Genomic DNA, 25,419 nt, shown 5'->3' with positions numbered 1-25,419 from the left:
ACCGATGCACTCTGGAGAACCATTGAACGCCGCCTTCGCGGATATTAGTTCCGGATTTTATTATCGGACGGAAGTAGTCGGCTGAAGTCGCGCTGGGAATTCGATAAGACGAAAGGCGGCTCGTAAGCGATACAGAAATACGACAGGAACGTGAGACGGAATCGCCAACACCGAGTCGGTATGTGCACACGAGACGATACAGGTCACGTAGTAGCCGCTAGCTAAGCAATCGATTACGAAAGGGAGTAAAAGTAATTGCTTTATAGTTCGTGGGCTTAGCTTCGCGACCGGCAATCGTGTTTCCGCCTCCGGGTTGGAAATTGTTCCGCGTGGAGCAATCGGTGCTGAGCTATCGCCCTTCGATCCAACATCTCGATGTAGGTGTTAGGTGTTTTAATTGAGGTGAAGAACTTTCGGCAGTTTAATTGGGAATTTGAATAGGAAATTGGTTGATTAGGGGATTCGAGAAATTACAATTATAATGGTGAAAGAGGTTTGTAGGATTCCTCTGCTATATCCCTCGGGTTATTTTTCACGCAAATATGAACTTTTTCAGGAGAATACAAAGGACGATTTCTCGTTCGAAACTTGCGCTGGAATTTCACTAAAAATCTTCTCATCGATCGAAACAAAAGCAAGACCGGATAAAAATTCGAAGATCGTAACAGAGTGGAGTTTTTTGATAAGCGTTATCTGTAGATTACGCATTCCGATACTTCTTGTTGAATTTTACTTCGATGATCGAAGCCTTTCTGCGTTTTAATTACGCGCCGAACAAAATACACAATGCGATTGAAACTGCCTATTGAATTGCCTCGATGATCGACCGTTCGATCTTTGCCATCTTTTTTCCGCGAGGGATAGCAAACTCCCGGCAACCCGATTAACGAAACTGAAAACGAAACAAGAGTAGCAAGTACGTGAAACGACTTATTCGGAATCACATTGATCGACCGGTCGAGTAATTCGAGCCATGTTTGCAGAAACATAGATTTTTACGTCGTCTCCCTAAAAAGGAACACGAACGATCGTCTCGCTCAAAAAGGATACGAATCGTACGATCTATCATTCGACCGTCCTCGATTCGATCGACGTCGTTCCTCCTCGTTTCTTCCTTCGACTCGTAACGAACGATATTTTGTTCGTTTTTTCTTTTTTTTTCTCTCGCATGGGAAGGTGAATTTTTCAGCGAACTTTTCCGTCAATTCGATTTAACGCTGTTCAATCGAGCTGGCTGATCGCGACGGAACTGTATAATAGAATGGGAGTAATTTGTTTGAGCGTGATGGATCCGATTAATGTCGGGTGTTAACTCGTTTTTCTCGCCCTCCCTCCCGTTTGTTTAAGTTTTCACGGTGTTACCTCGCGATCACGAAATTCAATTTCACGCCTGTTCTTTTGCACCTTTTGTGCAGCCAAGCTTGGAAATGTCATTTCCGTTTCTTTCTACGTGCTTGTTTAAGGTTCTTTCGGCGAGAAGAAAATGTTTGAGATATTAAGGAAGTCGATAAATACTTTAGATAAAGCTTAACGGAGAAAATATACGCGGAACTGGGTGAAGCAAATATTATTTAGAAAATTTGCACGAGATTTTAACGAACAATACGATGGAAGAGCTTCTTGAAAAATACGCCCATAAAAAAGGTTGGTGCGTTAAAATGAGTAAATCACATCGGAAGTTCTTTAGTCTTGATCTTTTTAATATTAGTTACCTTTGAACTGACGATTACGGTTCAACCATTTGACTAGAAAATACACTCAACATTCATTGCATTTACACATGCGACCTTTGCAAAAAAAAGCTCTCCAATTTTGTTTTTTTTTTCCTCCTTCTATGAAAAGAATTAGTTATATAAAGTATCCACTTATCTTTTTCGAATATTATAATATCACGTTAAATACCGCAGGATAGTAGAAAAAGCATAATTTCTACCATTATTACCTACTCGCCGTAAATTACCTGTTCGGAATTTTGAGTGGTCGTCCGTTTATGGCGCGGACAGGCCCATTCCCTTCTTTAGGAAGTTCCGAATTACATGTCCTCCCCGCTGTAAACCTGATGACTCCGAGGTAAGGTAAAAAACCCCGGAAAAGGACCAACCGGAAGGGCACGATAGACAGACGAAACCCAACGGTTGGTAGGGAGAATCAGCAACGTAAGAGGACAGTTCATCATCAGACATCGTATTGTGGGGGTGTAATACTTCACTCCCAACAAGCCGTGTTCCTAGCATCACACTTTGCGTATACAACAAATGCAAATACAGTGCTGGATTACTCTAATACTCGATCTATCAAACCTCCTTCATCTTGAACGTTAATTCATCCGAGGTACGCGAAATCAACCGATCGGTTTGACCTGACCAGTTGTTCTTTAATCGATAATTCGCAACATTATCTAACTCAAACACGTTTTCATAACCCCAAGAACCATCTAACTCCCTCTACCCTTTGACCTAACACATTTCCCATCTCCAAAGACACATTCGCCAACTTTTATCCCTAAAAGCGTCACATATATCTTCATTGACGCGTCACTATTCTTCCACTCGCCTTTCCACCCAAAAAGCATCCACTATATAGAGCTCCACCAAGCAACCCTCCGAATTTCCATCGTTTATCCACGCAAACACGTTATTTGGCAAGGACGACGTAATTCGATGTCCAGAAAATAAATTCCACCTTGGTAGGTGAAATTTTCGGCGTAGTTCTCTGACCACGGAAAGCCGGGTTTAGTTTTAGAAATTCGAGTCGACAGCGGTTCGCCGACTAAGAGCACGGTCATTGGATTAGCTGGTATGCGTCGATGCGATTAATTTCGACGGCGAAAACGACGTGGATCTTTTCAATTTTGATTCGGCGTCTTCCTCTCGCATCCGTTGCAATCACACCACACAGTTACCCTGCGGTAAGAGCGATGGCTGGAAATTCGCAGAATTTATGTCTGTAATTTGTCAAGCGGTCGAATGACTCCATCCTATAAATAGTTTTCTTTTGGAAAAATCATTTTCAATGGTGATTTACTCGGTGATGGACGATGCTTGTGGAAATACAATTGCTTGCAACGGACAATGGCTGTGAAAATGAAATTTCTCGCAACGAGTTTCTGGGATTAAGCTTCTTTGGATTATTCTTCGTCTTTCATTTAATTTAAGACGGATAAATTTGTTCGAAGATCTTAAAGGGGTTGCTTATGAAATAAGGCTGATTATGGCTCGAAGGAGTTCGTTGTAAGCTAACAGAGAACTGCGAGGATAATTTTCCTAAGATTAGGAACTTCGCTTTACAAGCCAGATTTAACGTAATAACTCGAGTCTTTCTCTAACTTTATTCTCAAAATAGCACGACGACCTTTCTCGTCTACGTTCTGATAAGATGAACGATGTAAATGTTGATTCACTTTTCGATTATTCGTTACGTTCCAACAAATTATCTTTCCGAACATCTTTCCGCCGAAATTACTAAAATACAATTCCACGAAATTCACTTTATAACCGCACTAAAGCTGTAAAAGAATAGGAGAATAAAAAAAGGTAGAGAGCAGGAAATTCGAAGCGTGTTCAAATGCCCAAAGCCGTGGGATTAAATGCGAAAACGAGATCCACTGTACCGTGCACGATCACGGCAATCAATCGGGGCACCGCGTTCGATAACCCCTTTAAATATCGATCAGCGTTCGAAACAACGTTTGGTCCGTCGATTCACGAAATTGCCGTCGTCTCTGACCCCCCGTTCCATAATTTACGCCCGGCCCATCGTTTATTTTTCCCCTCAGCCAGGGGTTTCGCGAACGGGGTCTCGATTTCCATTTTAAATCGGACCGCTCTTCCGGCGCGGCCGAAAATTTCGCGATGCCTCGCCACGTCGCATCGTCTGACACACAGCCCCCTCCAACGTTCCATGGAAATTTTCGTTTCGGGGAGGGTGGTTCTCCGATACGACGCGACCAGAATTGAAACGATCGAAACTGCACCCGTGAGGATCGTTACTCCCTCGAGTACCACGGTCTTCACTTCTCTGGCGCGCGAGAGATCGCGCGCCGGCTTTGAATACAGAGAAGGATCATCGGAATTGATTGGTGAAACGAGTGAGTGACGCCTTCGTTTGAAATCGAATCGCCAGAAATGCTGCGGTAGCAAGAGAGGTCTTCGACGAAGATGGTCCCTTCCGAGTGAATTTCGCAGAATCGAAGATTTCAAAGTCGAAAATGTGTGGAATTAGACGAGAATTTCGTGAAATGTGCGAGACAATTTTGTAAAATGAACGAAAGAATTTTGTATGATTTTTTATGAATGTAACACGATTATATGACCTACGGGAAGATTTTGCGAAACGAATGATACAATTTTGTACCATTTTCGTGTATTTGCTCACACGGATCAAGAGAATATTTTAAAGCGAACGGGGAAATTTAAAATAGCATCCTGCGAATATACGTTACGTGGATTATGAGAAAATTCTGTAGTATACGTGGAAAATTGCTAGCGATGTGATTAACTGCGGATGTGAATAACGAGTAATTATCTGTTTCCACGGAGAATGAGGAGTGGCGCCAATGTTTAGTTTAAGAAGAAAGTATAAGGAATTTTATGAAGGAGGTATGCTCCATTTTGGTATACTGGTGTCCAGATGTAATAAGTAGTTTTATGTTACACGAGCATTTACTTGCTTTTAAAGGATATCTTAAAAGCTACTTTGTAAAACAACATTAAAAGGACGGTGCATACGTGGTAAGGAAAAGAAACCATTTTCTAACTGAATAAAAGGAACAAGAGAAAGATGAGGGAGAAAGGAAAACAAATCGTTTTGTAACGTTATATGGAAAATATGTATACGCGCAAATAATATTCATATTTCACAGATATTTCCGTGATCATATTTCAACCAGAATAGCTAATATTCATGATCCACAAATGTTGGTAATTAAATTTTAATACAAGAATATTTATCCTTCATAAATATTCCACTTAATAATCGATTTAATACAAGCTGCATCTGCATCGTGATACGCGTATCGTAAAACGATTCATAAATGGAACAACAGATGCAACTACCGAAATATCAAGATAACGAAACCGTATTCTTGTCGTTTCAGGTTGACCTACCACGCCAAGACGCCACACCGCATACCCCATATTGTGAGTACTTATCCGAACCATAGTTCTCTAATTAATTCTATCCTCGTAGTCACGCACATTGCACGCGTGTTCGGTGAAAATAATTTCCGCGAGAATTCGTGAACGAAAGTCGGGATCGAGGTACGTGGAAGAAGTTCTCATCTTGCAGGGAACGAGAAATCTAACTGCACTCCCTTAATTTTTAATCTTCATCCGCTTAATCCGCTGCCTGATACGGAACCGAGCTCAAAGAACTCGCCCCTCCATCGTCAGGTTAAATATCGAGTTTCCACGAGCCGCGATATTAATCTAATACCTTTTGACTCGGGTGGAACAAAAGGGGTTCGCGATTTTGACATAGAAACGCGAGAAACTTTGCCCAAAGAATGATTAATATTAGATCACGGAGCGTACTTTCAATCTTGATTCTCAGATAGAGAACTTGTCTTTAATGGCGATCGTGCGGAGTTGCCTCTCGGAATTAATCACGCGCAAAATGGTCTAAATTGTTTCGAATATACGTGCTCTGTCGGTTATAACTGCGAACTATGAACCGAAGTGATGTAATTTTCGTTCGGGCAAACTCTTTTCCGATACGAAAGCGCTGGTGTTTGTTCGCTTGTTTGGAAATCTTTACGTGAGGAACAATAACGGTGATTGAATTCGTAGGAACTTGGATTGCATTGGAACAAAACTTTGATTTATAATGTGAAAATAGGTTCGACGTTTTCAGATTTTTACAATATAAATTAAGTTTTATTTCATCTACGCATAACTCGGATAAAATGTGCGTTAATGCGTTAAGAAACTCGTGATTCTATCAGCGAAGCCTGGTTTTATTTGATCCAAAATGGTACTGTCTCGTCGTCTATGATATTAATGGCGATTCTATGCGTAACATGTTTTATGAAAGGATACGAATCTGCGTTGATGATAAATAATAATAACTTCAAGAATTGAAACTCACTCACACGTTAGTGAGTCTTGAATTGAAAGCTTCATACGTTAAGAACTCGCTATCTGACTAGATATTTCTGTAGAATCAATTGTGTCTATTTGCTGGCTACAGAACAAAAGAGCATGATATTAATTAAAGCATTGGAAATTCCGGATATATAACAAAGGGTTCGTAAATCTGCCATTAATTGCATAGAGGATCGTCCTTTGCGAAATGGCCGAGAGTGGAGTGAAAATGGCGAACAGCAGCATCTGTGCAACGCGGCAAATCCGCAGGCAAGAAAACTGGCTTAATCCTCTTACGTCCGCTGCTCTGTCGCGGAAAAATGGCGTTCCCCGGCTGACCTTAAACCCGACAGAAACACGAGCAAGGGCTCTCGCTCCCTGCGAAAGAGAGAGAGAGAGAGAGAGAGGAAATCACAGCTCGCTCGTGCTAGAAAAGTCTCTGCTAGCTATTTGCCAGCGAATCATCGTTAAGAAGATTTTTCTGCCGTTCGAGAAAATGAAACGAAATTGAACTCTATTCATTTGGTCCCCAACCATCTCTAGCAGCCGTTCTTTTTTAATTAAACACCGATAGCGAAGAAATAGAAAAGATTTTCTAAACCATCCTCGATGCTTTCGAGTTTTGTTGCCTCATGCACAAAACAAATATCATGATCATTATTTTCAATTATGAAACTAAACAGGCGTGAACGATATAGTTTAAGGCCCATAGAAGAAACACACAGAACAGTTACATTTTTCAAATTTCATAGAGATACAATTTTGAAACAAAATCATATTCTTCGCTACGTTGTCGATCGATTTTACGTCAGCAATTTGTCAAATTTTTATTTCATTTTGGTCAATATTAAATGCATGTGTACATTTGCTAATTTCTCGAACAAGTGTACAAACATTTTCGAATGCATTAAAGTGCATTAAAATTCGACTCGCATATTCAACGATGTACGCGATTGCTCGTCGAATCTTTCTTCATCGAATCGATGAGAAAACTTGTTAGAGCGCTCGTGTATGTCGTCGTTACATAATTACGAGTAGCCGTGATGGCTTATAATCAAGGTCTGTTTGCCAAAAGCGGCCTTGGTAAGAAAATAATTGCCAGCAAAGCTCGTCGATCCTTTGTCGAGCACGTCCATTTAAGGAGGAACATCGTCGTTTTCGTAGCTGCTTCTCCTGCGACGGACGAACGTCACAAAGGTCGCCGATGATACGTTCGACGAAGTTGGGGTAAATTAGTACGAGACTTCGTTGCATCCCTTGAAAAGTGCACGGCTCGTTTCTCGGCACTGAGACGTAATTTCGACGTGACGCTCGTTAATTACGCCCTCGACAAGCGCGATATACGGCAGTGCAGTTTTCTGCCGCCCGATCTTCCCGACTGCTGCCTTGCCTCGCAATTTCTCCCGCTTGCACTTCATTAAGCCAGTCTTACAATGTTCTTGTTTCCTCTGCATATACACATACCTGACACGAATCTCAGTATTGAGAGGACTCGAGAGCCGTCGAGTAGTGTTGCTTTGGGAAACCGAGGATGTATTTACAGTTATGTTTGTATTCGAAGGTTGTCAGATGGGCTTCCGCGGAAATTTGGGAATTCGAGTAACAGCGCGTTATTTTCGAAAGTTGAAAAGGAAAATCGAGGGAGAAATTTCAATAATGACGTTCGCTGTGTAATTAATATGTGTTTATATTTAGAGCGTGTTGCCAATTTATCGATAAATATTAATAACGTTTTGGAGAGATTCGGGAATTCCAAATGTAATATATAATTAACGAACGTTGAACAGAAGAAGGAGGACAAATTTTTATTGCCATTTTGTCTGTGAAATTTGTATGTTTGTGTTTAATGTGACGTGCTATAATTAATCAACAGTACTCCGTGCGTGAATATTCTTAAAGTCAATTTTAAACTAGGAAAACGCAAATCGGGTTTAATCTAACGGATGCACGCGCGAAATCTTTTTAAAAATATTATTTTAAACATACGCATCGTAAAACTTGCTAACAACGAGTACGTGTTACGTAATATATTAAATACGTATGTTCATCGTACAGAACCTGTTATAAACGAGTATCACGTACATTTCTTTGTATCTCTGGAAACGTGAAAAATGTCTGTATCTCGACCATTATTCGTAATGAAAGTAACATGTATTTTACACATGCATCAACGTAGAATTCTAATTAATTGACCTAATTGTTCATTTTCTCATATTCTCTTTATTACGAATGTACTCGTTATTAAAAAACCGAGAAAGGTCTAATAGAATAGGACGTCGAATATAATTCAACACACGTAGAACTACAAAAGGACGAATAAGCAATATTAATTGTATTCTCTTGAAACAATAAACCAGTTGAATACCCCGTAGACATACTGATGAATAATCTGGCACTTACAAAGTAAACATCCGTGCTGTAACAACACAATAACCAGAAGAACCACAGAGTCGTTCCATCCTCTAGAAAAGATGAATTTCTTCCTAGCAATATGGCAGCAATTTCTCGACAAACCTCCCTTTATAAAGGATTCTCGTTTCCCCGCAAGAATATTATTTCGATCTTAGAAGATAATTCCGCCCGTTTGCAATTTTCCTACGTTGCAGAATCCTTAAAACGTTCAATGTACTTCCCTGCAACACAACAGCCTGGAACACGTTCTCCGAAAAACATTCCAATCGCGAGCAAAATTTCATCCTTTGCTACGTCCGCCAGCCTCTCGAAACCCACAATATTCCATGAAACTTCCACTTTACAACCTCCCTCTCTCTCTCTCTCTCTCTAACACACACACACACACACACTCTCCTTCTCCCTTTCTGCCTCGTTGGCAAACAAGTCCTTCTCCACGCCCTAACCGTGCGCTTTACCCCAAGAAAATATGAATATAACCCCTGAAATACGATCAAAAAATTCGCAAATCATTTTTGTCGAGCGTGAATGTTGCCAGTAATCGTTGGGAAGCCTGGAGACCAGGGATCGAAACTGGATTTTTCACGAGCTTTCGTGGATTTTTTACGATGGAGCACTCATAACGGAGAGGTTGGTGGCGAGAAATCTTCGAGAAAATCGCGTGATGGAATTAGAATTCAATCGAAGCGTCTAGCAGGGAAGAGAAAGGAGGGCGAATAGGACAATGAAAATGGGGGGAACCGGTGGGAAATGTGGGAAAAGTGCTCGTCGAGAATCTCTAGCGAAGCCACGGATTAATAACGAGGATGTTTTAATAATCTCGACGGACGCGTATCGAGCTGGAAACCGCAGGAGCAATCTAATCTGTGGATTGGATAAATTCCAGCGCACCTGCTCGCGTGTGTTTAGCTAAAAAATTCAATCAGCTATGGCGACCGGGCTTTATTCGATGCGTGATCCGTTCCACATTTCGCCAACCATATTTCGTTTGATTTTTCCAAATGAAAAAGCAAATATCACACGGTCGATAATCGAGAATCGTATTGATATTGTACATTGATAAAATGAACCGGAGATTTTTGGTGCGAAGGTAATTAGATCTCTCGATTCGCTTCGAACTTAATCCAGGTCCAGTTCGAGCACTTGGCTTATCTATTCTAGAATTGGTCCCGTTTGATTGTAATTTGGATCTAATCCACAGGTTACTTCATCCAATCTAGCGTAATTCGAGGTTTAAGCTAGGATATGGCTTAATAAGTACAGTCTAATTACCATCTAACCTCCTTTGAATATGAAATAATCTTCTGATAAGACAGATATAATCTTCAGAAGCAGAATATCACGTGTGTCCAAAGAACCAATTGATTCGTGAGATCGGGAATGAGCAAGTTTAAATTTTAATTAGAATCGACTTAATCTACCTCTTCTCATTCGAACGTTAATAGTTCATACGTTTAAACAAGAAAGCGACTACGCTACTTGAAAAAGGTATAAAGAAGCAAGTATACAGGCAGTATGCGGCAAATTAATCCAGCTCGATTAAAAAGAGCCGCCTTTACGCGTTGGCTAATTAAATCCGGTAAATTAGCGCTGTCGTGAAGGAGGACTGAACGTCAACGGCAGAAAACGCATAATAGCGTGACCATTTCCGTAACGTCACATAGCTCTTCCATCGAATACAGAGAACAAGAATGAACTAAAGAGACTCGGAGAGAATCGATTCGAACGAGCAACAGAGATTTGGATCACTTTTGATAGCGGTCTGCTTGAGAAATCCAGCGTTTCTCCCTCTTTACTTCTATCCCGCGTACTTTCTTCCTTCTCTTTCGCTGGACGATTTTTCACGGCGAAAATAAAAAAACAAGAGGGATCGTTTGAATAGAAATTTTCACGGTCTTTAAAATCTAAGAGTCTCGGTAGACGAGGAAATCGACGAATGCGAAACACGGCGCCCGTATTTGAGCGTAATGACTGCGGTTCCAGGTCCTTGAAATCATTTTCGAGCGTTCTTGCGCGAATTTCCAGACGCTAAGGGGTAGAGAGGAGAGTAGACGAGTATTTCACCGATGAAAGGAATCAACAGAACCACAGCGAAAACCTTTTATTCCGCGGACGTCCATTATGCCAGTCTTGGAGGCATCGGGATTATGAATAATTCGGAAGTATTTGCTTTTCCGCCTCCGCCTTGGAATTAATAAGAAGTTCTCCTGGTAAATCGCGCACCCGCGCGCTACGCGAGTGGACTTTATTACAGACTCGTAATTGCGGATGGACGATTTATTTCTGAGTGAAGTAACACAAACCGTTTTCAAGATACGGATATGAATTTTATTCTAAGAAAGGTTCGTGGTTTCTTTAAGTGTATAGTCAATTCGCACGATTAATCTTTTCCAATGATATTTCGTTCCTTTTAAATAGTTCGCGAATGACTTCGTGAAACTTTGATCATTTCGGAACCGAATTCCTGAACTGACACATACATACACGCATACGGACACGTTACCTACAAATATTTTTGAAGGATTTAATATTATGTTATTGCTATGTTGTATTTAGTGCAATAGTATAGTTGGAATTTGTTTCGTGGATAACCTGCGTTAGAAAAATAGCTGAAACACAGTGGATTTATGTGACCTCGAAATATCCTGTGATATTGGTATTAAAAAGTAGCAGTGTGAAACGTAATTGATTATTGAAAGAGAATTTATCATGAATGTCGAGAAAAATAAACTACGAACTTTAAACCAGACAGGGATATCACTGTTCTTGGGAAAATTCCTCTCGACGAATCGATTCTCTTAAGAATGCCAATGTCTTTAAAGAACTAAGTGGGAAGAGGCCGATCTTACGAAAAAAAAGTTAATGACGTTCTAGAAGCCAAGACCAAAATTACAAAAAAATTGTTGGGATAATAATGATTTTGTTACAATTAAAATTTCATTCGATGATTACGATTCATTGGACTACGAATTTATTGCGAACGATATTAGAGGAATGAATATGTAGCAAAACTGATTTTAATAAATAATTTCCAATATTTATTATATAATGACAATAATTATATAATGATAATAAATTTCTTAATTCTGTTCTAATACATAGAGAAACCTTAAATTATTTCAGAAATTAATATTATTGAAAATGATAGAAGTAACTCATATTAAGGCACACTAGAATATGCAAAAGCACCATCTTTCATTCATATACATGCGTTATGCGATTTTAAATCTGTACGTAATAGAATAATTTAGACAGAAAATCTTAAATGTATTCATAAGCGTTAACTTTTGAATTTATGCGCGCTAGAGTTCTGTTTTATCGACCCTCGCTAGCTTAGTACAGAAACTGAACAGAAGGTGGTGGTATCGAACAGACTGAGAAACGCGCGCAAATGATTTTCGAACAGTTTTGCAATATTATTTGTCGTCATGCGTGCACCAAGGAAATTTGTTACATCTTCTTTCGAAAAATCAGCGCAAGAAATCATTAGAAATATCCGTCTTCGTAATTTTCGGATGAGAATATCCCTGAACCACGAATGGGAACAGCTGAACTGGGAAATTTGGGTATGTCGATGAAAAAATGTTAATTTTTTGTATGTGACATATATGGCGGTCCTGTGGAGTGAGATTCCATAACGTTGGACGAAAGTTTCTGATATATTGTAACATTAGCATATACTTTGTATGCTCTATTTTGCCCAGTTCTTCGCGTATTATTTCATAACGATATAAATAGAATCAGATGCACCAATTGTTTATAATTGACTTTGTGGCTGTATGATGAATATTTTTGCTAATTCAGTGATAATTGATATTACAAAGAAATGGTATATTCTCGTTCGTTAAACAGTCATATCCAGAAAGTTCTGTTAATAGTACGATTATTAAAAAGGTTCAGTAATACGAGACGATTGAATGTTCATCGGCGATTATTACAATATTGTCTCATGGTGAACACTTTCCGAATAACCATTTTTCTAATTTCGATTCTCGCAATATTTGAATTGCAATCGAGAATCGATCACAAGTTGAAACACCAGGTGGCGCAAGATAGCAGGACATGTGTCGCCACCATCTATGTGAACAGGAGCTTCTGAAGTAAATAGTTCTTCGCGAGGAGCGCTGTTACTTGTCCTTAAATGATAAAGTAGTTTTGTAATATTCTGCGTAACGTCCGTAACAAGTGCATTTTATTTTTCTGTTTACATATGGCAAATTTTTAATATATTCGTACACGTATGAAAAATATTATAGACAGTTTATAAGATAAACCTTTCTTTATTTAATACAAATTCGTGTCACACGAATCGAAAATTACATAGCTTTTGTTATAATATTCCTACTATTAATGTAATTTGGCGTACCACGAGACACCAACGTGAATAACAGATGAAATCAAAATGAAAATCAAATTTGGTCGTAACGTCTTATCATAAACGAAATATAAAGAATAGCTTTTTCGTCTAATATTTCATCTAACATTCTGAAATACGTAAACAATTAGAAGTGTAAGAATTAGAGATCTGATGAAAGGTAGGATAAACATACTTGATACACAATAATTTTTCTCATAATTTGGATGAATCAGGAGATTCACTTACCATTTTCGTATCAAATGCGACATTATCGATTCAGTATATACTTGAATAAGTTAGAAAATCAATCGGAGATTTAATTTATAATATTATTATTAAAAATGAATTGTTAAAATTGTTAGGTATCGTCGTAGAAAGAAAATAACGATTTAGTCGATAGCAGTTATAAATAAATGATTAAAAATATGAAATTACATTATTATAGAAAAGCTAAGTAACTGTTATGTAGATTATCAGAAAATAAACAATAATATCTACATGCATATCATAATTTATGAGGGGTAAGAATTTTTTATCGATCAGTATCATTATCTCGATGAGATTAATATCTTTATATAATACTTTTACATAACGACTTGTTCGTCGCATGACGTTCAACTGGAATAAATGGATATAGATCGTAACAGGAAAAAGACTAAACACAATTTATCGCCCCCTACGTTATCCCCCGTATGCAACTTATTATAAACCTTTTTTGAAACATCTTTTTCATATTCTCGAAATTCAACATTTCTCAAGAACGATTGAAATTCCACATAGAATTTTTTCAGTTTATTTTCCTAATAAACTATTAGATTTCTAACTCTTCGAGTTGCCAACCGTGTTCAATTGAAATTCCACGGTGTTTTTATAGCGCTTCACCGTGAACGCTATACATGTCTGAAACAAGCAATTCGCCAAATATACATCGCCGGTATATTTAGCTGGAAAATTGAACCGCTGCCAGGATACGGCCCTGTAATTCGATCCAGCTGGTTGGGGGGATGTTCTCGGGTGTAATGGGTCCCGCAGGATCACCATCCTCAAATAATCGTCCCGCGTGTCGAAAGAATTCCATCTGGTCGCGACGCCACTTTGAACGTTCCCGCCTCTTTCCTTTTTTATGAAAAAGAAGCGTGGAAGCACGGGGTTCGCGTGTCGCGAAATATTCTCGGGGAAACACGATCTATGATAAGAGAAAGGGGAGAAGATTATAGATTTCCTGCTCCGCTTTGGCGAGTTTCCTTTCTCCTCCATTCGAAATCGATGCTAACTTCGTCACGACTTCTCGTTCGAATCTTCAACACACACGCGTGTAATTCTTTAGGAGCGACAGATTCTCTCGTATTTATTTTTGGAGATTCCAATACGATTCTTAGTTACGTAGTTTTTAAACACAAGACGAACCTTGATACCGAATCGTGGTTTCCATTGACCGTTTTGATACACCAACGAACCAACTGTTCTAAGCGCGAAATCGATATCAATATTGAATCATAACGTAGTATCGTGGATGTAAGGCCTAAGAGATATTGGGTGAATTATAAACAATGTCGCGAGAAGGCTGAGTACCGACAGGCCTATTAATGTATCGCCAGTGCTTCAATCGAATAGTTACGCGGAAAAAGACTAAGAGAAAAGACAAAGGGACGCTAGGGGAGAAAGACAATTAACAGTCAGTGTTAGTTGAGAAGTCAGTGTGTTGCTAGCGTTGTCGAGAGAGTGTGGTCAGCGTGAGAGAGAGCGTTGGAATCGTGGTGACGAGAGTTGCAAATTAACTATTTAGTTGTCTTAATTATAGTACGTTACTATATTTAGTTCACATGAAACAATCGTTGTTTCCTGTTTAACCAACGCCTGTTTAATCCATTTTAAACAAACTAATTGTAGTAGGATCCTACGATAATTTCCACCATTTTAAAAGGCAACGTTCATGTCGAACGATTTTGTCGTTCGATGTTTCTCGTGTGCTCTGCAATATGTACACTAGCCAATATTGATCCTCCTCTGTCACATCCATAAAACCGTTAGTCCAAAAACTTCAACCTCCGTCGTGTTCCTTAGTCGTCAGAACTATTGAATAAACTATCCTCAGATAGTATAGAACGTTATTGCAGGAACAGCGTGAAATTCCACGTTTCTCTGCTATTACCCACCAGGGACGAATTAAGCATTTTATAAACCGGCTTACTGTTTGACTAATGAACAAGCAGAGGCCTTTTTCGTACAAAAATACGACAGCTTAAAATACGATAAATTTAGCTAAATACGAAATAAAATCAAATCATCAAATTTTTAATGCGCATTTCTAAGATACAGTTGTTTCTTATAATTTTACTCGTAAAACACTAAAACTCGTTGTACTCGTAAAACACAATGTACTTTTCTTGAATGGAAAGCTATAAACGGCAACGTATAATATTTTTCTGGAAGGGAAAGTTCGGGACTATTGCACCCACTAGCTCTTTCCTTTTCCCTCAGAGAGTTCCACATCGTTCGAATCAACCCTCGTTTCTTATTTTCCCAAAACGGAGTACACAAAGGGAGCTTCTGGTAGCACAATGATTCCGAGTGGTTCTGGGAACTGGCGTGCAAGATCCCTTTGACAGCGGCGCGAGAGAAAAGCTGCTGATCCATAGGCCGTTTGAAGCGCTTGTTTACACGCATTGGAAAGGTTTCGTCCACGGCTACCGGCCAATGCGCGGCTCGATAGAGAAACATACAGTCTCGACTTGTTACTGATGGAAAGCAGAAGCACGTGGCGTCACGTAATATTTCTGCACGGAGAAGCGGCTCGGCTGGAATCGATGGAACCGAAGCATCGTTAAAAAAGGAACGCTCCTTCGCGAAGCATCGCGTGTCCGACTAAGCTAGGTAGCTTACGTCGATTCATGGTTGTTGGAAATGAGATATTTCTGGAAGAATCAACCGAGACACGTATTATGCGATCGTGGCTCTTCGTGTTGTGGTCGACGAGAAACTTTTGGATAAAGTTATTGTAAACTTTCGTCTTAAAGACAATGAAGCATTAATTAGAGATTTCGTAATCATGTGATCGATTCGTTTGGATGGCAAAGGCTGTAATAGTCAGAAATTAAAGTTCTAGTATATTCAAGTATAAGTTGATTATTTATTATATCCAAAGGTGGTGTATTACGTGATGCAGTTGCGGTTTTTTACGCGATGAATAAAGAAACAAGGCTAGGTCGTTGTGGACTCGTTGATCTAAAGAGAAAAACGAGTTCTATATGATATAGCGGAAATTATTTAATTACGTAAATGATTTGTTTGAGTAGTGATAGAGATTATATATATTAACGAAGGATCGGTACTATTAGCAATTTCATAAACTGGCTATTTATAATATTCGAAATACGTGGTAAGATTGTATAATCGAATAGTTTTTCCAGTAAGAAATTAGGCAGAGAATTTATCAAGGTTGGCATGGATTTATTAGCTTTAAAAGAAGAAACAATCGAAAGGTGCAAACGTGCAGTACGAACGCAAAAGTTTCCTATGGTAGATGTTGAAATACTTTCATAAGCCAGTAACCGTAGCTTCTAAGTAATCTAAAAAAAGAAAGAGAGAAAAAGAAAAACAAATATACATCGACGACGACTTTCCACTTCTGAAACAAATTTCAGAAGCTTTCTTCGTTTCATCGATGCACAACCGACTTAAGTGGTAATAGGAGAAATTGAGAGAAGAGCAGTCGGAATTAGTAGGCGGATAATTTTAGTCGAGTATTCTTATTTTCGTATTACTCCGGGATGAAAAGCAACGGGAATCCGCTACGTGGTTCTTTCCATCTTTCGCTGTTAGATTTTATTTCGGACAGGTTGGAAACGCAGAGCTTGACCTTAGCGGCAGCTAATTCTCTTCTGCGTTCATTCACTTTGCCAGTAAAAGACAATGCCGCCAGGTCCTGTCGTCGTTTTCAGAAGCAAAGTTCTCCGCCGTGTCTTCATTAATTCAACGCCGTCTACGCGTTTCACGACTTTTTCTTCCTCTCTTCCAGTTACGCCCGGTTTTCAAGCGCATCCACGACGCGACGTTTGTGTCCCAAGCGCTTGTTAGACTTTCGCGCAGCCAGGTTTTAAAGAAATACAAATACAATGGCAAATTCGTTTCCCTTACCATGTTATACAGTCGTTAATGAGAATTGTTGGATGAATTGCGTGCTTTTACTCGGTGTTTTTTAATGCGGTTGCACGATTGTGCAATTTACTTTTGAAGATATTTTGTTGTACTTTCTGTGTGAAAATGTCAAACTCGCGTAGTTTCTTGGAAACTCGAGGCATTTGACGGATATAGTTCCCACGTGATTTAAGATCATTTCGTCGATGGTTAATTAGTTTAATCGTTCTAGATTTAGAAGAATTATTAGTTTGAAATTAACAATCTGAAATTTAACAATCCTTGAAATTGAGAAATTGGATAAACGAAGTAGACAGTGTCTTTAACCTTTCTCAAATATTAAATCTAGATTCGTTTTCAGCCATTTTCGTGACAATTTTCCAAATGTTGTCTCGTGTAAAAAGATTCTTTCTCCGCTTTTAAATAGTGCTTGCAACTTTATCCCTTGGTGGATCCTTCAAAATTCCGCATTCATAGCAAAATCACCGATTGTTGAAAAAGGTGTTCTTATTTAAACATAGTTTCATTTGAAAGAATTGTCAACCGGAAACAATTAACAGCCAATCCTCGTTTGAACTTTCTGTGTGACATAAGCTTCAATATCGTTCAACGTCCAGGCAGTCTGTTTGCCGTAAGTTTCATAAAAACGTAGCAAAGCCATAATGGACACAGAGCTTCATAACGAAATGGCTTTATCAGAGAGTTGTCCCCGCGGCGGATAAAATATTTGCTACCTTTATTGACAATTTCCAAGCTAGTTAGAAGGTTTGCGCGAGCGTCATCTTAAAATTAAAGCGGTAAATTCCTTGGCGACGTAAAACCAAGCGACGATGCGCAGCGATCGTAATATCTGGCCGCATATTAAAGCAACGCTCATTAAGCGGGCCGCTGTATTTTCGACGAATTTGCCTAAGTGCACTCTGGTCGAAGCTCGAAAATTCGCACTTATCGCCGCAGCATGGTACAAATATTTTTCGTAGTAAATCAGAAATACGATTAAGTCGGGAGTTAAACCTTCGGCAATTTCTCCAAAAATATGGCAAACGAATTTGCACGAGTAGAAAAAATGCCTAATTTTCAATCCAAAAGGATTAGTACGTACACTTACTGATACACTGATTCGCGAAAGTATTTGTACGCTTACCACAAGAAACTTTCGTGAAATGAAAATCACGAGATTATCTTTCCTAAAGAGAAAATCGTCAGCTGCTTTTTAATATAAAAAAAAATACACTTTAACTAAAGTCTATAAATGTTACCAAGGGAGACTTTTTTTTTTAACTTTTAAACAGCTGGAATAAAATTAAAGCCTTGCGACGAAACTACCGCATTAGCGATTCATTATCCTCCAAGGAAATGTCGAAATTACGTTGTAATTTTCATTATCCTTTTCTTTTAAGTTACACAAACCAGTATGTTGCACCCAAAATGAAAATTATAAGATCATCATGATGTAACTATGTTAAAGAATTTATTTTTCGACATAATATCCTGAAGAGAAGATCGTGCGCTATCTAAACATCCGTTGTAGCTTCGATCCAGAATCCAGGGGGGCAAAAAGATGAGAAAACGAAAGATGAGAGAACAGAAACGAGTCTCTGTAGTGTCCATTGAGAAAATTACTGTGATCTCTTGGACAATAGCAAGGCCGTAGTATTTTCACAGTTTGAATATTTCACGGTCCTTATTGAAGGACGCGCGTATAGCGGGTGTACGTGAACATTTCGAGGCAGAGAGGGTCGGTTGGCCCGGCTATCGGCACAATTCTCTCTCGTAGTCGTCATGGAAACCCCTCTTCAGAGTGCTCCCTTGTCGAGAGTAGGCAGTTTCCAGAGGTTTAGGGTGTAACCTCGAGTTCCGGGGGCGGACAACGTCGATCAAGGCTAACCTATTCCAACGATGATAAATCTAAACACTTCATCTTGTCACCTTCCATTCCATATATAAGTACATCGTCTCAAGGACGAAAGATCAAGGACAAGATCAATGATTTGAATATTTTACTCGCGGTTTGTTTAATTGTGAATTGTTTAATGGAATTGAAAGTGCAGGCAAATAAAAGGAAATAATTTTATGTTTTATTTGCGAGACTTCTTCTTACTTGCTATTTATCCTCGAGTTTTTTTTCTTTGTATCAGCACAACCTTTATTTCTTCTCTATTCTTTGGAAAACATTTCAAGAATCGTTGCTTTGTTTGATCATAAATGTTTACATGAACTACGAAGGTACGCAAGAAATATAGCCTTGTGTTTTTCGAGATGATATTTTATTTTCAAGGATTCATTAATTTATTCATTCTCGAGCGCTTCTTCTTAGCATTACATAACGAACTTCTTCTTTCTTCTGAGAAACTGTCAAATCATCGCTCTGTTCAACCATGAATATTTAGATAAATTAAGAATCCGCGCAATTAAACTACAACTTCGAAAGGCACGAATTTACTCTTTTACTCGTATGAATTTTTCGAGAACTAGTTCTTCTTTGCTTGCAGGAATTCTTTGACTCGTCCATTCTCGTATTTTCTTATTTTTCATTAGCATAATGATCTTACTTTTGGCTTGTAAAAAAGGCTCGATGGATCGTAGTTGCGTTGAATCTCACGTATCACGACAAGTTGGCAACGTAGAATAAATTCAAAGGATCAGCCCGATTCTTCGATAGTCCCTGGTTTTATCAAAATCATCCGGCCCTCGTGCTTCGCCGCCCTCCTTCTGGATCATCTTGTAGATCCGCTATGCTTACGAGCTACGCGAGTTCACTTCGTAAAGAAGAACGCGAAGATTGAGAGGGATGACGAGGGCGATCTATAAATCGGAATGTCATCAGTGAATTTCGATGACCAGCCAGTTTACACGGCCAGCCTGCCACCCTCTTCCCAGAGGAAATATTGCTGCAGAAATCGAATGCCGGATATTTACGTCAGAAGTTTTCTAAAAATTACGTCAGAAGTATAGTCTGCATAATAATAGGCAATCGTGACCCCCAGACTTCATGTGTTTATGAAAGATGATTTTTATGAATTTTCAGGAAAATTTATTACAGATATTTAGCACAACCAGTATATCTATTTGCTATGTTTTATTGACTACTTTCGAATATTTACTTTATGATTCGCTTTAAGTAGTACAGAAGAATATATTAGGAAAGAATTAGTTTAAATTAGTTGCTTTAAATGATCTTATAAAGAAATCACTATTATCTTCATCGCGGACGACTCTACGTCCCTCCTGGCACTCTGTGGTCCATATAAAAACAAAATCATGCGATAACAAATAGCTACGTTATCCCAAAAATGACAAAAAATGCTATCGAAAAATTCACCCTTCGCCGAGTACCTTATTACTATTCTCCAAGAGAATTTCTTATCGTTACTCATTACGTTTCTCGGTTACCATAGCCGAATAAAGAGCTCACTTGCCAGCGTTATATCATAAACTGTGGCAACTTTGAATCTTAGGAAGACGTGGCTTCAGGGGTTGACGTTCCTGGGGTCCAATAAATTTGTCTCTCCGCTGATATTTCTTACTTGGCCCACGGTGAGGTCAACCGTAAAACATTTATAGTGTCACGAAGATGTTATACGACAAAGACGAGAAGCAAGATCGTCGTGCTTGTCCCCGAGCGCATGTGCGCTCCAGCTGCGTGTGCATACGAGCTTCTAAAAATACGCGACCACCCCAAGTGCACTTGAAACCGCGTCGACCGAGCCTGAGAGAGTTCCTCGATAGGCAATTTCACGGAGGCGACGCATCCTAGCATCCCCTACGTTCATTACAAGAAGTCTTCATTGTTTTATACAATGGTTTGCGGATAATATTTCAGAATTTATCATAGAAAACTTTTACGTATATGCATATATCGTATGCGTCATCTAAAACAGTTTGAAATTTCAATAGCACTATGATGTGACACGATTATCATAATTACGTATGTTGGTGCAATTTAAAAGGAATTTAAAAATGCGTGTAGAAGTTGGAAAATATTAATTGTAAACATATATGTCGTAAAATATTAGTGTTCTGGGATGAATAGCAATCTTAAGTGTACCATATGTGTGTTCATATATTAAAGATGCTGATGCGGAGGATTTCTCAAAAGGAATAATATCCTTGGGAACGTACTGAATAGCACGTATTTTTTTCTTCTCCCACTTCAATCTCATCTTTTCCTTTTTGATCGAACATATAAAAGATTCGGGAGATGGTAGGAAGTTTCAGTCGAAGAAAAGTGCGATTGTACAGGGTGGGTGGCTGCGCTTCTGGAATTTTGTCGCTGTTTCAGCTTTTTTATCTGCAGGAAGAAAGAGATACGAGTTGCCCCAGTTGTGCAATTCAACCGGTATTGCATACAATGGGTGATGGTTTAAAGTGGTCTCTGAACACTTATGCGCTTCCCGCTATTTTCAAGTTACGATGGCTTTTGTTTTAAACGAAGTTTTCCATACAACCTGGCACAAAACATGAAAATTGCAATGGCAACTTTGCACATCGATTCCTGCAATTTCTACTTAAATCGTATGAAATTTTAATAAAAGATGCATTTACAAAAAACATAGATCTGCCAACTTTTCTACTCTGTGTTATCCTATAAAAAGGACTGCAGTATTTTTTTGAAAAAAAAGGAAGGAAACACACAGCTTTGCAAGGAAACATACGCGAAATGAAGAAGATTTAAAATGGAGGTTGCTGCGCGCGTCACGATTTTCTTCCCGAATTAATTCAACGGTACAACAAAGAAAATCGCGAATTCGTGTTATAAATTTGTCCCGACTGTTATTACGACGTTCTACGAGCACGTCGTTACATCGTGTCTTTGCTTGTTACCACTCGGTAATACCATGGAGATCCATTTCCATCTAGAGCGCGTCGAGTCACGTTATTCTAAGCACCGTGGCTTTTGCACCCTCTCTCACTCTCCGGCGTCGTCCCTTCGTTTCTATGGTGATTCAAAGAGGGGTAGTATCCCCTGTAGATCGAGCGAACGTCGCAGGTTGATTGTAGGTGCCCGTATAGTCCTCTTGGCAAACACAGGATCATCTATCGGGGATAGAGGGTTACTCCTCTCTCGAACGAGACAATCATTTCGCTAGTGATTATCGAAGTAACGTCAGGCTGCTGTCTGGAAGTTACATTTTCCTAAAGATATCGAGACACGGTGCTGGATGAAAGGATACTTTTAAGAGTGGCGTTATATTGTTTCAGGCTCTCGTGTTTTATTTGCTTCACTGTTTCGTCTTGCATTCGATTCGTTGATGAGTAGACAGTGATGTTCATGCATTTATGGAAAATTTTAATATTGAGAAATGCATAGAATGTAGATGTTATGTAAAAATATACAAAATATCCAAATTGTTTAATATATATGGTAATGTATTTGTTGTAACATTTAAAGAATCAAAATAATTTATATACAGTCTCTGGCAATAGTTCTTTCACAGTTTGTAAAGAATCTATTTTTGTCGAAATAAAACATGTATCTATAATACAGTCATATAATAATATATTTATAATCCAAAGCATATAAAATAATAGTAAAGCAGTTTTCAGTTGTATCTGTGTCAAAGACATTAATTTTGGAGTAAAATATTGTAGCATTTTATTTTGACAAAAATTGGTCCGTTATAGGATGTACAAAGATTTATATGGATGGTTGAAAACATTTTGTACAAACATCCGCAATCTGCCAATGAAAAACTTGTAGACATTGTAACAATGGTTCTTGGCTCCAAAAAGACAATTTCATTCGAATGTATCGTTTCTAGTCTATAAATCTATCTGCTAATAGACCAAAAATTGAATTTATAAGATTCAAGTTCTTCTCATTTTCAAATCTTAAAAATTTGAAGTTGTATTCTTGAGATTCGGGAAATTGCAATAGTTTTACTGTTCGTGACTATCATCACAAAGAACTTTTGCTTCACCCTGAAATACGCGAAGAAAGCGAAGTTAGAGCAGAGTGACTACGAGTTTACCTACGTGTCCTCGTCACTTCCTCTTCAACGTGTATTTACTCTGCTTCTAAACGTCCGCTCCACTTGTTTAGTGAGATCACATTCGCGCTGTACCGAAAATACAGCTGCACCTTCTCGCTCCTCCAACCAAGTGAACGTGTTTCTTAGAGCTGCCGTCAATTTCTTGCTTTCTTTCTCCCGTGATGTGACTTTAATCGTCTTGAAACATGGTTTACGAATCCGGTGAACGAACAAAGCTGGGCATTATGTTCTTTCCAAGATTTCTACGAAACCTCGTTACTGTCATCGTACTGATGGACCGTGCTTCAACCTCTTGAAAAAAAAAAAGAAAAAGAAACGATTTTCAAGAAAATCTGTCTGACGGTGTTTCTTTACCGTCTATTTTCGTACACGGTCGCTCTTTGAACACCCGACGCTTTAAATACCGGCGTTAATCAAAGAAACGGAAAATTATGCCCTGTTCGGTCGTAATGCTATTTATAGAAGCATTTTTATGGCTTTCCCAAAGTTTCTAAGATGTTTGTCTTAGGAGGCTGATCTTATCGTGTTGAGGGAGTGTTTGACACTTCATTTTAAATTTAAATGCCGTTATTTTTCAAATTTCTTAACTTCGTTACTCAAGTACGTGTTTAAACTTGCTTTTTAAAAACCAAGTTATTAATGTTTATTAGTTTTCGACCTGTTTAAGAATAAATGAACTTATTCGTAGCAAAGAGGTGGAAAGAATAATTATCGACTCCAATCTGCACATTTTAAAAAGTAATTTTTACAAATTTTTTACACCTTCTACTTTTTAACCAAAAATACCCAATATAGTGTTCGTTACAATATTCAATAGATGGACAACGTTTCTGCCGAGGTTCCAATTTAGTTAGTTATAACCGCAAAAATTTGAATCTGCATGAATATCCGCAGTCCACTCATAACCAAGCAAGACTCCACCTACGAAGGTCTATCGGAATAATTACAATTTGCCAATCCATACACAATGAATCAACGTCGCCCTCAATCACACGAAAGCGAATCGCCATAACAATCCCAAGCCTACGATCTTCGCCGACAGAGCGTAGACTCTCGCGGTCTCTCGTTTGGCATTTTTCGTTGTACCCGATACGAAGAACAGACGGATTCTGGCAGAATTCCAGGGGTATAAATTGTCGGGATCTCGTCGTTTCTCCCGATACTTCGCTCCAGAACTTTCCTGCCCCCATCAGGATGTTCGCGGTGGTGTTCGGTCGAAGCTTCAGATGAACAGGATTTCGTAACGATCCATCTTCGATCGAGGCTGCGTTTCGATCGTCCTCCTTACTCCGTGTACCAAGCCGGGATATTGCGCAACGATAGGGAAAGGAATAGGCGTAATGGAAGACGTGAAAGTTTCGACCGGTGTTCACAGTCGTGCAGAGCTGCAACGAACGTTTGTCGGCAATCAAAGGTTAGAGGTAGGAAAATTGTGATTCACGCAGCGATTCCCTGTACATCTGAATACGCACGTGCATTGTGAAAATGTTTGCAAACCAAAGGACTGAGGAAGTAGACGTTAGAAAGGCCTCGAGTAAAATGTTATTTAGTTGGCTTACGTTTTCAAGGTATCTTTTGCGTTGCAATAAAATGACTGTAGGGAAATTTAATTTCGAGGAAATGAAATCGAAACATAAATTAATGTTAGTTGTTTCTTTTAAATGTTCTGTAATTAATAGCAGTAAATGTAGTAATTATTACTCGAAAGTATCTTTGAATTGTAATATAATGGTTTGATTTCACAATATCTTTAATCTGGAATTTTAAAAAGAGAACGTTACGAATAATAATATAGCTCGTTATCCTGGTGGGATTGTGCTCGCAAGGATAATTTCGCAAAGGGTCAGCGGGTAATCTCGTGTAACGCGAGCTTTCCTCGGAATCGAAATCCGTTCCCCACAGTTCGATAATGGTTTCATTTCCTTGTATCTCTCTGCTGCATACTAATATATGCGTAATAACAGCGTACTGTGGGCGCAATAACGAACCTTCGATATTATATATGCTAGCCGCGCGAGGACTCATTAGATCGCGTACCTTTAGCTTGTACTTTAAATTGTATAGAATCCGCTAAATTATCAATTACTGGAAGTAGAAAACACAAAAGGCTGCATAACAACCGGTTACAGTTAATAAAAAGTCATATGAGTAAGTTTTCATTTAAAACGTTCAATCGTTTTATGAAATATCTACGTTTAAAAAAAAAGGCAATTGACATTATTTTGGATGAAATTATTTTACATAATTAGGGATGCAATTGTCATTCAGCAAAGAGAAATCGTACACCTGAGACGCTTGTGCTTTCAGACCAATTAAAGAGCAAAGAACAATTGATTTACATCTATACAAAAGCAGGTACACATATAGCGAAGGAACATCTGCAGTCTGCGCGCGAGGTTCTGGCGTTTTGCAAGCGCTGACTGAAAAGGCGACGAAACAG

General features: G+C 38.9%; 1 protein-coding gene across 1 annotated transcript in view; it reads left to right on the top strand.

The window, feature by feature from the left end:
* LOC117205981 (RNA binding protein fox-1 homolog 2-like) overlaps positions 1 to 25,419 on the top strand; it is a 346,747-nt gene that overhangs the window by 133,921 nt on the left and 187,407 nt on the right. The window contains exon 3 of the mRNA XM_033444875.1: positions 5,096 to 5,138. Within this exon, the coding sequence (XP_033300766.1) occupies positions 5,096 to 5,138 (43 nt within the window). The remainder of the gene's footprint in view (positions 1 to 5,095; positions 5,139 to 25,419) is intronic.

This window comes from Bombus bifarius, unplaced genomic scaffold (genome assembly GCF_011952205.1).
Source record: "Bombus bifarius isolate JDL3187 unplaced genomic scaffold, Bbif_JDL3187 scf7180000007996, whole genome shotgun sequence".
Lineage (NCBI taxonomy): Eukaryota > Metazoa > Arthropoda > Insecta > Hymenoptera > Apidae > Bombus > Bombus bifarius.
Note: the sequence above shows the minus strand (reverse complement) of the source record. Positions and strands in the feature narration are given on the sequence as shown.